At 50.8% G+C, this 13,110-nt stretch overlaps 1 protein-coding gene across 1 annotated transcript; it reads left to right on the forward strand.

Annotated features, from left to right (window-relative positions):
• The first annotated feature begins 1,629 nt into the window (after positions 1–1,629).
• STUM (stum, mechanosensory transduction mediator homolog) lies at positions 1,630–12,368 on the forward strand. The gene is made up of 4 exons (XM_026060446.1): positions 1,630–1,651; positions 2,886–3,065; positions 8,854–8,862; positions 11,614–12,368. Exons 1-4 carry the CDS (start codon positions 1,630–1,632, stop codon positions 11,646–11,648), a joined length of 246 nt encoding a protein of 81 aa, XP_025916231.1. The 3' UTR covers positions 11,649–12,368.
• Positions 12,369–13,110: the final 742 nt, after the last annotated feature.

Genomic DNA, 13,110 nt, shown 5'->3' on the forward strand with positions numbered 1-13,110 from the left:
CCCCAACCTGTGGGGTGAAGAGGGAGCACGAGTGGCTATTGCAGCTGCTCGGCGCTGTTTGGGCTGTCGCACGGGCCCCCGTGTCCGCAGCAGTGGGGAAGCCGTGCTCGTTGTCTTGCTATAGGTAACAGATGGTCTTCAGAGATGTAATATGATGGCCGGGTCTGTGCAGTACACTCGGGAGCCATGTGCCCATTTTATGCACGCATGTTGAGTTTGTGGAAAGACTGCCATCACGGCTAATGAGCCTGAGGCCCTGGGAATGAGTGATGAACTTGCACCCGTTGGGTGGCGGGACCTGCTCCCTGAGCTGGTGATGCAGCTGGCTGGCACCAGGGCAAAGCGCGTGACGCGGGCTGAACTCCTGCTTCTGCGCATTTGGACCACCTTGGTCTCCTTGCATCAGCCCTATGGCTGTGCCGTGGTCTTTGCAGCCCGGCTGCTTGCACCCTGTCCCGCTCCGTGGGAGGCAGGACCCAGCCTGTGGAGGACGTGCTGCCGTGAGGAGTGGTGCAAGGCAGGTTGTCTGCGTGGAAGCTGACACCAGGTGATGACTGCTCTAGGCTAAACCCCAGCTTTTCCTTAGCTTGCACACTTAACCCAAGGGGTGACATTGTGCGTACCATTCATTCTGGTGGATAGGAGGTAGCACGTGGGCTTCATGGCCTCCTTCGCGGCGTGTCGCCCTGCCAAGGCTGCCGCGGCGCGGGGCTGCCTCCCGCTGCTCCGGCAGCGCTCGCCCACACCACTGCGCCGTGCCGGCACTGCGCTGCCGCGTGCCGCAAAGCGCTGGTGGGAGGCTGGAAGCAGCCCCAGCCAGTGGCAGGAGGAGAAGTGGTGTTTCAGGAGCTTGTGGAGTGTTAGAAAGATGCTGGATTTGAAGCCTGCAAGAAGATGGTGAGATTAAAAATAGGCTGTAGCCAGCCCTCCCAGCATTTCAGCTTTTTAACTGCCTATTCCTGTGTGACCTGTTGAATAGGAGGCAGCAATGGAGAAGGTTATCTGTTGCCTGTCCCTAGCAGTCATGGACAAGGTGATATTTCCCCCTTTCCACTCTTCCTCACACCCTATCTCTGTGGTGAAGCCATCTGGAAGCATGTGATTCGAATGTCCCCTCCCCACCTTCAGCCAAACTGAGGGACTCACTCTGACCCCTGAGTTCAACAAGGCTTTTGTGTCTATCAAAAAGGACGCTCATTCCTTTGCATATGACAAGCTGTTCTTGTGCGTCAGTCCTTTGTTAGGAAAAGGGGCCCATTTTTGTAGTCATTGCTGGACATCATTATACAGATTTTTTAATTCCAAATGTTCTTCAGGGCACCCATTTCACAGAACTGGGTTATCCAGCAGACTCCCTTATTACACTTYTGCACCTCCCTTGGCAGCATTGTTTTTAGATTTAAAAAAATCCACCCAAAGACAATTCAAAATGATAAGGTGTTGAAATGCATACTTAGATAAGGTAATTGAATCTCCTGACCAACAGCTCGCATGTTATAGGGAACAGAAACAGTTTCTTCTGCTCTTCACCAGTGCTGTGTATCTCAGCAGGCTGGCTTTGGGGAAGGCAAGGCTCCCCTGAGCTGCAGCTTTCAGCTGTCTGTGAAAACGGGATGTCACCTGTGAGAAATGATCAGTCTTGTTCAGCGTGGTAAATTCAGGAAGAATCTGTGTGGGGCTTTTCCCCCCCAGCTTTAAGTTTCATTCCTCAATGAGATCCTTCAACTGAATTGCTTCAGGAGATTTTAAGAGTGTTTGCAAGCTTCCTAAGGTTGGCTCAACTGGAGCCAAGGGCTGCAGCAGCAGATCGACAACAGCAGGCTTTGCCCTTTCTGCGTGGTTGAAACATGCTCTCAGATAACAGCCTGCAAGTGGGGAAAGCGTTACGTGAAGCTGCAGTGCCTCATTAGCACCCCTCTTTTTGTGTATGCTCTTTCTAGAGCGATATTTGTGAATAGTAACAGACTGTTTTCATACAGACATGTCAGAGACATGCAGCTTTGCAGGGCACTAATGCTCTTACTAATTATCACTAGAATTTTCTCTTTTAGTTCTTCTGTGGAGTAAATATTCTCCCCATTTTGGAGAGAGAGCCAGGAGGCAGCAGAAAGGTAGTCTGGTGGTTCCACAGACACACAGTGATCCCATGTAAGCTGTCTACAGTGCATAAATGGTTACTGTTGCATGAGAGGGGGAAAGGGGCAGAAATCTGAAGAGGCTTTTTCTGTGCTGGTTTTCAAGTACACGTATCGGTGTAATTGCAGTAGTTAGGAGTGTGGTCGAGTTGGATGCGACTGTGCCTCCATTTGCCTGTCTCTCTCTTGTAAAAGGGGAACGCCAGGGTTAAGTTGCCTTCTAAGATGAGATTGACCCCGTGGCCAGGGAGGTCTCTCTCTGTAAGGCAATCAGAGTAGTCTGTAACAGCAAATGTATTTATCTCTTGTGGGAATGTAATATAGAGTTGCTAAAGGTGCTTGGACCTTTCCAGGCTACAACTTCATTCCTATTGATTCAGGACTTGGCTTTCATTCCCATATATTCTGGGTTATTACAGTCATTTTCATCCAAGAGGGTATAATTTCTTCATGCTCCTAGGAGTAAGCAAGGCAGGAGACCTTGTGCTGGAGCTGCGCCCTCGCCGAGTATGTCATTCAGCAGTGGGAGCTGGGCTGCTCTTGCGGTTTTGAGACTCCAGATTCAGCGCTGGGTGTCCACAGAGGCCTCGGCATGTCCTGCACTCTGTGCATGCCTCTTGTAAAGTGCTTCCAGGCTTTCAGCATTGCAGTGGGAGCTGGAGAAGTTGCTATGAAAAGTGGATCTAAAAGAAGGAATCTGGCACAAAGCCACGGCTTTCACTGGGTGTTTTATTGCTGCTCTCTCCGTAGGGACATTTGTATCAGCTTTCACCGTGCTGTGTGGCGCCCGGACTGACCTCCCCGACAGGCACATGTGTTGTGTCTTCTGGCTGAACATCGCCGCTGCTCTCATTCAGATCCTCACAGCAATCGTGATGGTTGGCTGGATTATGAGTATATTTTGGGGGATGGACATGGTCATTCTTGCAAGTAAGTACAGTGCACTCCCCCTCCCTCCCCTGACTTCTCCCCCTTTGACCATGCTGCTGGGACTCAGGTAATGCCCCTGCAAGCCGTCGCACTGCTCCTGGAGGCAACACAAGCCACAGGGTAGGCACTGCAAGTCCCTGAGAAACGCAGAGGCGTTGCAGGCAGGGGAGTTGCTGGCAGCAGAGTTGTTAGGGCTGCATGTACCAGTATGCCCTGTGACACATCGGGGGGAATCTCCCATCCCACTGCTCAGATTAGGAGCTTCGTTTCCCCTTGTGTAAATGAGAAGATCAGGAAGGGGTGAGGCCCCCCAGCGGTGGYGGCCCCGGACAGTGAGCGCTGTTGTCCGCAGCCCCCTTCCTCCCTGGTCATGTGAGTGTGGGTCTGAGCAGCGCCCCGTCTCCCTTGTGACTCCCGCTCCCCTTCCCAGTCAGCGAGCTCCAGCCAGGCCTTCCTGCGAGGGTGCTGCTCTGCCCAGGTGCATCCCAGCTAGCCGCCTGCAGGGAAGCCCCGGACTCTCCTGCATCCTTGTTTCTGGCCAGGATCCATTCATCCACAAGCTTTTCTTCATGTTTCATCAAATTCTTAGACTAAGCAGGACAGTTTGGTTTGTCTGAAAGTGCTCCCTAGAGGGAGATCCCCTGCCCCCTTTGAGGAGACTGAAGCACTAGTCTGGGAGAAGAAGAGAGGACTCCTTCTTTAAACGTACACAATTTAGGTCACCCAGTTAGTTAACTTTGTATTATCTCTGTATTGCCAATCTAAAATTCAAGGCTGGTAACTCTATCTGCTAAAGACTTTTACTAGTGCAAAATGAAGCTTTGAGAAAAGTTGAAACACCTCTCCTGAAGACAGTTAATTTGAAAAAGCATCTTTTCAACTAGTTAAAACTTAATTCTGCTTCCCTAAGTTTCCCCCTAAAGTTTCAGCTAAAGACAAAAATATTGTAGTTCATAGTTTACTCTGAGATGCAGCAAAGTGATGTTCATGTTTTGGTTCGGTTAATTACAATGACAAACAAAGTTATTGCCATCTGAGCCTTGATTTCAATGAGCTTCCAAATTGCCTGAATTTCTATGGATCCAGCAGCTTCTTTCCCCTGCATCGTGCAGCAGAGGATAAAAGCGATGGGCTCCTCTCACCTCCCAGGCCAGAAGTGGCCGCTCGAGGTGCTGAGCGCACTTCAGAGGCCACCCCCAGCAAAAGCTGCGAGAGGCAGGTGGGATTTGCCCCAGAGCGAGGAGGTCTGAGACCTTCTGGACCAACGGGGGAAGCAAGTCCCAAAGTGAGGTCTTCTCCTGGGTGACGTCTTACTGGTAGCTTCTGCCTTTTTGTTTGAAGGGGCTCCACTTAGTCATCTCTGCTGGTGACGTCTGTGGCTGCATGACAAAGCAGGAGAGAGGCGCTCAGGAAATTGCCAGACACCCGCCTAAAGATTAAATGGATGAAATTGGAAAAACCAGCAGGAAAGCAGTGCACGTTTTCAGCTGCCAAACCCGCTGGTTAAAGCCACTCACCGAAGCACCTGCTCCGTTCTGAGCCAGCCCCAGTGCCCCGGCAGAGCTGAGGGCAATCCCCAGGCACAGCCAACGAGGGAGATCAAAAGCCTGCATATGAGCAAGGCAAAAGGCTCTCATCAGGATGCAGGCAGCGCTGACCTTCATTTTTTCCTAAAAACCAGCTGCCACGTTTCATCTCAGATGTACCCACACTTCAGAGGTGGCCCGAGTTATTTCTGAGCATAAATTGTAAATCAGTGTATATTTGTGACGTTCTTTGAGAGCCTACCCAATTAGTCTGTAATCCCATAATTATGTGTTCATACCTGCACAGGTGCACGCTGCTCCTCTGCTGGACACGTACGTCATCTGGCTAAAAGGGCTGGTTCTCAGCAGAGTCTTATTAATTTCCCACTTTGGCTGCTAGGGAACAAGGTGCAGCCGGGCAGCATCTGTCAGAAGCTGCTCCCATCGCCTGGCTCGATCCCACTGCCGGGTTCGGTTTGGGTGGGAGGCACTCAGGCCGTGAGGTCCCAGGCTACAGCGACAGGATTTCACCCAGGCGCCTCTGCTAGGACTAGGGAAGAGGGGAGCCAGCAAACATGCGTTATGTTAACCAGTTACATGGAGTGTGACAAGGTGCAGCCTTTGGTAGTTTCTTGCTGCCTCATTGAAGCCATGCAAATGGCTGATTTTTGAGTTTACTTACAGTACAGAAAAAATAATGAATAAAAAAGCCAGCTCTTGGTTGATGGAGAACAAAAGAAAAACTTGTTTTTCAAACAAAAGAAACCCCAGAAGTGATCAGTTGCTCCCAGCTGGATCAAACACATTGCCAGACCGGAAATGAAACGTTTTGTTTTCATGTTTTGTTCTCATGTTTAAAAAGAATAACTGAGTCATTTAAAAATGAAACAATGTTTCAAATACCAGAAATGAGACATTTCATTCAAAAGCACTGCCGTGAGCTGTTTGCTTCGGTTTGGGTTTGTTTGCGTACAAACAGAAACAAGTTGGTGCAGCGGACAGAAACCCTCAACCTCCTCAGCCAACTTGGACCCGCGTTTGGGAGGGCAGGCGATAGGTAAGAAATACCGAACCGCTGCCCATCCGTCCCCGTGGGCGTGCTGTGCGTGCCGATGGCATGGTGTTGATGGGCGAAAGGCAGCACAGGGGGCACGATGACTAAAGATAGCAGCGGCCAGCAACGAGGAGAAGGCCGGGAAGCTGGCAAGCGCCAGCAGCCCAGGCTGGGCTGCTTCTCCGTGGGACTTTTGTGGCTGGGGCGAGGGGCTAGTGCCAGTGTCACTGGCTCAGGGCAGAGCGGGTTGCTGAAGCATGCGCCTGTATATTAGTCCATAGAGAGCTGGGTAGGAGTTAGGGAGGCTTGGTGCAATTTTTCACTTCCTAGCGCTCCCTAATCCTCAGCCATTAAAAGGGGAGCTCTGCAGGAGCTTGTTTCACAAAGAGAGCTTGGAGGATAATGTCACGCTGCCTGTCTTTAATGAGGGGAAAAATAAGAAGAATTATAGGCCAATGAGCTATACTTCAATTCCTGGAACAAGTAATCAAACAAATGGCTTGCACGCATTTAGAAAATAGAAGGAAACAAAGTAACATTCAACCTGAATTTGTCAAAAACAAGCTCTGTCAAACTGATCTAATTCCCTTCTATAACAGAGAAATTAATTTTATAAATAGAGGAGACTCCTTAGACATACATCTCAATTTTCAGACTCCGACAATGTCTTACACAGCATTCCTGTAAGCTAGCCAGGGAGACATGGTCTGGGGAAAAACTCATTCCGTAATTCATTCTCAAATGTAGAAGATATAAAGAGAGGTGTTTCGAAAGGTCCCTCCTGAATCCAATTCTATTCAGTATCTTCATTCATGGCTTGGATGATGGACAAGAGAACAAACTTAGCAAATCTGCAGACACCAGGCAGCTAGAAGGATGCAGGTACAGTGAGAACAGGACTGGAATTCAAACAGGATCCTGACAAATCGAAGAAATAGTCTGAAAAAAAAATAAAATGCTGTTCAGTTGGGACAGGTCTGAGATATTAAGGAAGGATTAATCACCTGCATAAATAGAGGCTAGGGAACAACTTGTTTTTCAGAGAAGGATCTGGGGGCTATAGTGAATCACAAGCTGAACATGAGTGTACAAGAGCATGTTGTGGAAAGAAAAACACCATACAGGGAGGTATAAGCAGGAGCAGAGCCTGTAAAATATAAATGAATCCTTTCACCTTAGTCAGCACTTGTAAAGCTGCAGCTAGATTTCTGTGTCCAGTTTTGGAGCCTGTATTTCATGTGGACAACTTGGAGAGAGTCCAGCAGACCGTGAGACAGCAGGCGACGGGAAGGTTCAGCGGGCTAGTGAACATGGCAGAGGGTAGCAGTGCAGCCTCAGAAAGAAAGACGTAAATTGCAGCAAGAAAGCTCTGTGTAGAAATTAGGACATGTCTTCTGCCAGTAAGGTCAAAGTGCTGAAGAGCTCGCTTGGCGAGATGTGGCCTCTCCATCACTGGAGGACCTTACGAACAGGCGGACCAACGTCTGTCAGGAGGGAGGAGGGACAAGGGGGTGGACTGACTGACCTGGGGGGTCCCTGCCAGCCCCGTTTTCCTGTAAGGTGTCCTTTAGCAGGAGGTATCCCAGAAGGCAGATTAGCTGAATGCAGTTTTACTCTCACGCTTAATTACCTTTGGCAGTTCAATTGCACGAGACATTTTCACAGTGTCTCTGCTAATTTAAATGAATTGCCAGCTGGCCCCATTAGACACCAAGCAGATATCTTCTTTAACCAGCCATATGGCTTTTGAAACAGTCCTTTGTTTTACCTGTAGTCTAAAAGCAAAGGTAGTTTAAAAGGAAGCACTTTATTCTTTTGCAAAAAGGAATCTGCACTCTCTCCTCCGCCCTGTGTCCCTCAGTCCCACTGCTGGCTCTGAAATACCCAGCTGCTTTGCTAGCTGCTGTGCAGCGTCAGTGCACTGCGGTCCCTGTGAATCACTTATTACGCTGGTGAGGAAGTGATTACGGAGCTGGGGTGAAGCAGAGCTAGCCAAGGCAAACTGGAAAATGAGACTCTTAAGGCTTTCCGGGCAAGTTTCCCTCTGGTAAAGGCATATCCTGTCCCCAGCCCACTCAGCACATGTCTTTGCTAGCTAAAATGAGCCTTGTGCAGACTGAATGCAGAGAAACTGGCCTTTCCAGAAACTCCCTAGCTGTCCAGAGCCTTGTTGTAAAAGGTTTTATGCTATTTCTTGTCAGAAATAACCCAGTAATCAATATAATAATGTCACATGGAGGTGGCATAGAGGACAGAAGTCAGGGACTATTTGCTCAGGAGTTGTTTTGCCTCTGATGAACATAGCCAAAAAATCAAGTACGGTCTTGGAAGGCAGCCMCAGCTCAGGCTCTGGCCTCTGTGCGTGTGGCTGTGGCTGTGGGCGAGCGAAGGCGCTAGTGCTGGCACTCTCCCAGGGCCGGGACTCGCACAACAAACTGCAGCCGTGTCTCTGCAGGGTGGACTTGAGAGATTCAGGAGAGACCTATTCTTCTTTTTTTAATCCAAAGAGAGCTGTCCTCTAACTATGCCGAAGGAAAGTAAGTGAAATAACTTTTTCTGCGGTCTCCTGCCAAATGCTGCAGTGGGACAAGGGTCTTAAAACATTTTCCAGTGGTTAATTACAGCCAGGGTTTGCAGCATGCAGCCAGTCTGAGGCACATAGCAGTTGTGCGTTATCTTGGGGGTGCAAGCAGACTTGGCAGCAAAACTGGCAAGAGGTAGTCAGGGATTTAGTTTTCCTAGCTCTTGGTTGGTTGCGGTGTACCACCCATCATCTCGTACACCATAATGTCTTGTTTGCTCCCTTCCTTTGGCAGTTCCCCTTAAATCAAACCTGTGAAATAGCCATGTCACTGAGGGAAGTGTTTGTCAGAGCATCTCTTGGGCTCCAAGGTGTTAAATCCAGGCTGTTTGGCTCAGGTCCAGTCACCTGAAAAGCGGATGAGGATTCCCCCATCCTCTCTAAACAAGAGCCCTGAATGAAACCATCCACTTCAAATGTAAGGATTTTAAATAAATAAAGCATTGTCAATGTTTAGCTCTGGTGTGAATGTTTAACTGTAGAGCAGATGTTCTCTGTTTACTCTGCAGCCTCAATTTATTCATTCTTTTCTGGTTCTTTATGTGTTTCGGATATATCGTCTACAGTTACATTTCTCCCTCTCTCTTTCTTTCATGTTGCTTTGCCTCCTTTTGTTCACCATCAAAGTTTCACAAGGTAAGTTTGTTTCTGTTTCTCCTAATCCTCCTCCTAACATCCAGTGGCTAGATCCTGGCAGGCGTACGCAGGCCAACTCCCACGGAAACTCCGCGCGCTGCTCCGGGGTGAGGAGTTGAGGTTCGGTTTGGCAGGCGTCACCCCTCTCAGTCCAAGTCCGGCTGTGTACATATACGTGTGCGTGTCTGCGTGTGTCCGCATCTGTGCCGTGGCCGTCCCAGCGGGCCCGGGGGAGAGCGAAGGGTGCTGCTGTGTTGTGAGCGTGGTCCCCGTGCAGGCCAGCGTCTCCCGGATCCAGCAGCAGGAGAGCCTTGGCGGGGTTCACTTTCCTCTTGCCTAAGGCTTCCTCTAACTGCAAACCTGTAATGGTTTGCATAACAAGTGCAATTTTAAACCAGCTTACTTGTATTGCTGACTTTGTGCAGATACTCAGACTGATGTAGTCTTGATTCTAGAGCTGTCTGCTTTGCAAAACTTTGCTTAACTCTATTGCTGTGCAGGCATACTGATAGAAATGTGCTCTATACAAAAATAGCTATTCCTATATGAGAAATGCAGTAACTATTTTCACATATAATCTATTTAATAAAATAAATGTCTTAAGTATTTTAATAAGTTTAATGTAGAGCAGGTCATCTTTTGGCTTACTTTGGTCACACAGAGAGATACAAGCTCAACTACCGTAATTGGCTTCTATCCAGTTTCAACACCAAGATGCATATCTGTGAAAGAATCTCTATTATATTTTAATTAAGGTATGGCTGGCTACACAAGCAAGTTGTTGTAAGCATAACCTAGCCTGCTGACGTTAGCTGAGAATTTATAGCATGCCCCCAACTCTCTGGTCCAGGTTTATTTTTGCCCCATTCCCTTTCCCTGGGCAAGTTAAACGGATGCAATAGATCAGCCCGTAACCATTAGGCTTTTCCTACTAGCTAATCTTGCCTTCAGAACTGACTCACAGCTAGAGCATAAATGCGTCTGTTCCTTGTGCTCATTTAACAGCAGCAGCAGATCCAGACTGCCAAGGTTAGGTGCATGTGTGGATTTTTCCAGAGTACAGGGAAGTTCATTTGCCAGGGCCAATCCTTAGTTCAGCAAAAAGTCCCTCAAAGAGAGAGGTTGTGGCACTTGCTGGTATTTTGTGTTCAGCTTTCCTAAGAGACTTACAAAAGCCTTGCATAAGAGTTGGAAAGAAATTTAAACACATCAGGGGAAAGGTGTTTGAAGATTTAAGTATCCTTCTCAGGTGTGGACACTTCAGTAGTATTTGAAATTCAAAATATAAAACTGACAGTCCGCATGTGTAATTCAAATGGAGAAAAAAAAAAGCCTGGATTTTTGAAACATTTCTAGTTGAAAGAGCTTCACTATTACAGGCAGCGCAGGTAAGGACAGGTTTTGTGTTTTCTTTTTAAAAAAGAGATCCTTTGTGTTGGTATTATTGTAGTAACGATCCCAGCTTCTCTTACAAAACTTCCGTGGAGGTCCGTAGGACCACCGGGGAGAGCGTTAAAAAGTGGCATTTCTCTCCTCATGCTGCCTGCGCAGGAGCGCCGCTCTCCCGCTGCCCTTGCCTGCCCGGCCCCGCTGCAGGCAGCCGGGCGAAGGAGTCCGGCCCCACGGCGCTTGCACCTCCCTTCGGCCACTGTGTGCAGGAAAACCGATCAAGCAGGGCCTGTGCCTCCGAGGCGCTGCGAGGAGGAGCGGGAAGGCTTCAGCCCGCGCGGTGTCCCTACGGCTGAGGCTTGCCCACGCAGCTGGGCTCCAGCCTTCCCGGGGCCACGCGTGGGCAAATGCAAAAAACAGCCCCAGGGGCTTTGCTGCCTCGATGGTGACGTGCGCTAACCCCGGCTGCTCCCCCGTGGGTCGGGGGACGAGGAGAGGGAATGGGTGAGAAGTGGCAAGAAACCCAATTCCTCGCGCTGCTGGTGCGTGAAGCCGGGCAGCTTCACAGGGCGGTTGATGCCCCTGCTAAAAAGCTCTGCGCTGTCCCGTCCCACCGGAGCTGCTCTGCCCTGACCACAGCACACGTCGTTCTGCCTTAGCGCTGGAGCAAAGCAAAGGTGAACTGAGACAACGAGAATATCGGTTTGGAAAGGGGCGTCCTGAGGTCCGTGGCCAAACTGATGCATTAGCCTGTGATTAGAGGTGTCACCCTCTTCTCCCAGAGATGTTTGTTGACCCCCACAAATGGCAATGCGAATTGGTTACTGCTGGAGCGGAGCGTTTGGTTAGAGGAAGGCAGGCGGGAGCCCGAGGGCAGGTCGGGGAAGGCAGCCTCCTCTAGCTGGCAGGCTTCGGGGGCACAAGAGCCAAACGCAAAACTGCAAGTACAAATGTGAGCATCCGGGGTGGCACGGCCACCGAGCCTGTCTAATCCGCTTTTAGGAACGGCAGTCTCTGAGGCATCTGAAGAGCAGCGTATGAAGGCATGCGTCCCCCCCTGACTTCTGGGTGGAAAAACTTGCTCTGGTACAGAATAATTCAGGCAGAAAACGTCAGATTTCCATGAAGGCTTCAGGGTGTCGGGGTGCACCGCAATTTGCGGTCGCAGGTGCCTCCAGCATCTCTCTAAGCACTCGGCGCGACTGCCGAGCAGGCGCCGCCTGGCTCGCGGCCCTCGCTGGGGGTCCCTGGGGCCGCGCGCGCCCCTCCGCGGGAGAGCAGGCTCGCCGCTTGTGTGAGCTGGGCCGCGGCTCGGCATCGGGCATCGGCACTAACCATGTTCCCTTGCCCTCCTCCTCACAGGCTACAAGGAGCAGGGGATCCCTCAGCAGCTGTAGTGGCTGGGACAAGTATGTTCAGAGACATGCGGCAAGAGGTTTCCTTTGGCAGCGGTGGGCCACGGACCTTTTCATTACCATTTTTTCTTTTTTCTTCCTTTTTTTTGTTGTTGTCTTTTTGTTTTTGTTTTTTTTAAACCCGGTTCATCTGCCCGTCCAGCGGAGCGGAGGTGCAGAGCAGCCGACGGAGACTTGCACTGACCCCATTTGGAGGCGGCGATGGGGCGCGCGCGCCGCGGGTTGGGACTGGCCGAGGGCAGCGGGCGGCGGGTGGCCGAGGCGGAGATGGGCGCCGGCGAAGGAAACGCCTCTGCCGAAGAGGGCGCCTGGGCAGGCAGCCGCCCTGCGAGAGCTGCTGGTGGGAGACGTGGCTCTCTCCGTCCTCCTGGCGGGAAGCAGCTGAAGACATTTTGCCTCTTTTTAAGCTCACCATTAAAGGAAACCAGCTGGGAACATCAAATGCCAAGGAGCTATTAATAGATATATGTACAGTATGTAAAAGCAAACAAGTGGTACTTTTTTTTCCCCCAAGAGTCTGTTCTTGACTGCTTTGCGGTAGCAGAGGGGCTCAGCTCAGCCTCTTCTGCCCTGCGTGTATTTATGATGCTCAGCGAAGCTCTGTCATTGCAGATGTCTTGAGAAATTTGCTTGCTGTAAATCGTATTTTACTGCCAACGCAACTCGGGCTGCCCCCTGCTTCGAGCTGCTGGAGCCACGACAAGACCGGACCTACTGCCAGCCCCAAGAAACTCCTTCGAGCAAAAGCCTCGTCCTCCACCATGTGTTGCGTACTCTGTGTTTAGGGTGGCGGGTGACACTGTGCGCTGTCAAAAGCTTCTCGTGTACAAAGATACTGGGGGAATTAAAAAAAAAAAAGACTTCTTCCCCTTCCCCTGCAAGAGACTTGCTGGCAGTGTCGCCGTGCTTTGGAAGTGGAGCCTGTCGCGGTGGTGTCTGCTGGCTGCATCTGCACGAGCGTCCCCGCGGTAAGTGCCCGCGACGCCAGGGCCGTGGCTTGGCGCGGAGCGGTCGCCCTGGAAGTGCTCGCAGCCGGGAGGCAGCCAGCTGAGCGGGGCGCAGGAGCGTGGTTTTCCGCGGCTTGAGGCGCTGAGGCTGGCCGAAGCTGGCGCTGCGGCTGCCCCGACGCCAGCACGCTGCTCCCGCGGCCTCCCGGCTGGCTGTTTAAAGCGTGACAGACGCAAGACGCTCTTACAGCCCATCATTTCTTTAGTGAGGCAACCCGTGGGCAAGGGTAGGGGACGAAATCCCRCTGCCACATAAGCGCCCTGTCTCCCCTAGCACAGCTGTTTGCTTGTGACACGTATTTGGGGTTTCCGTGCAGAGCAGATGCAGTCAGGTAAAGTAACTTCTGCCGGAAAGAGAGCCGAGAGGCAAGGCAGCAGCAGGTGCCCCTGAGCCCATGCATCTCCTCCTCTGAGCACGCGCACCACACAAGGTACAG

This window comes from Apteryx rowi, unplaced genomic scaffold (assembly GCF_003343035.1).
Source record: "Apteryx rowi isolate R43461 unplaced genomic scaffold, aptRow1 scaffold_169, whole genome shotgun sequence".
NCBI classification, from domain to species: Eukaryota; Metazoa; Chordata; class Aves; order Apterygiformes; family Apterygidae; genus Apteryx; species Apteryx rowi.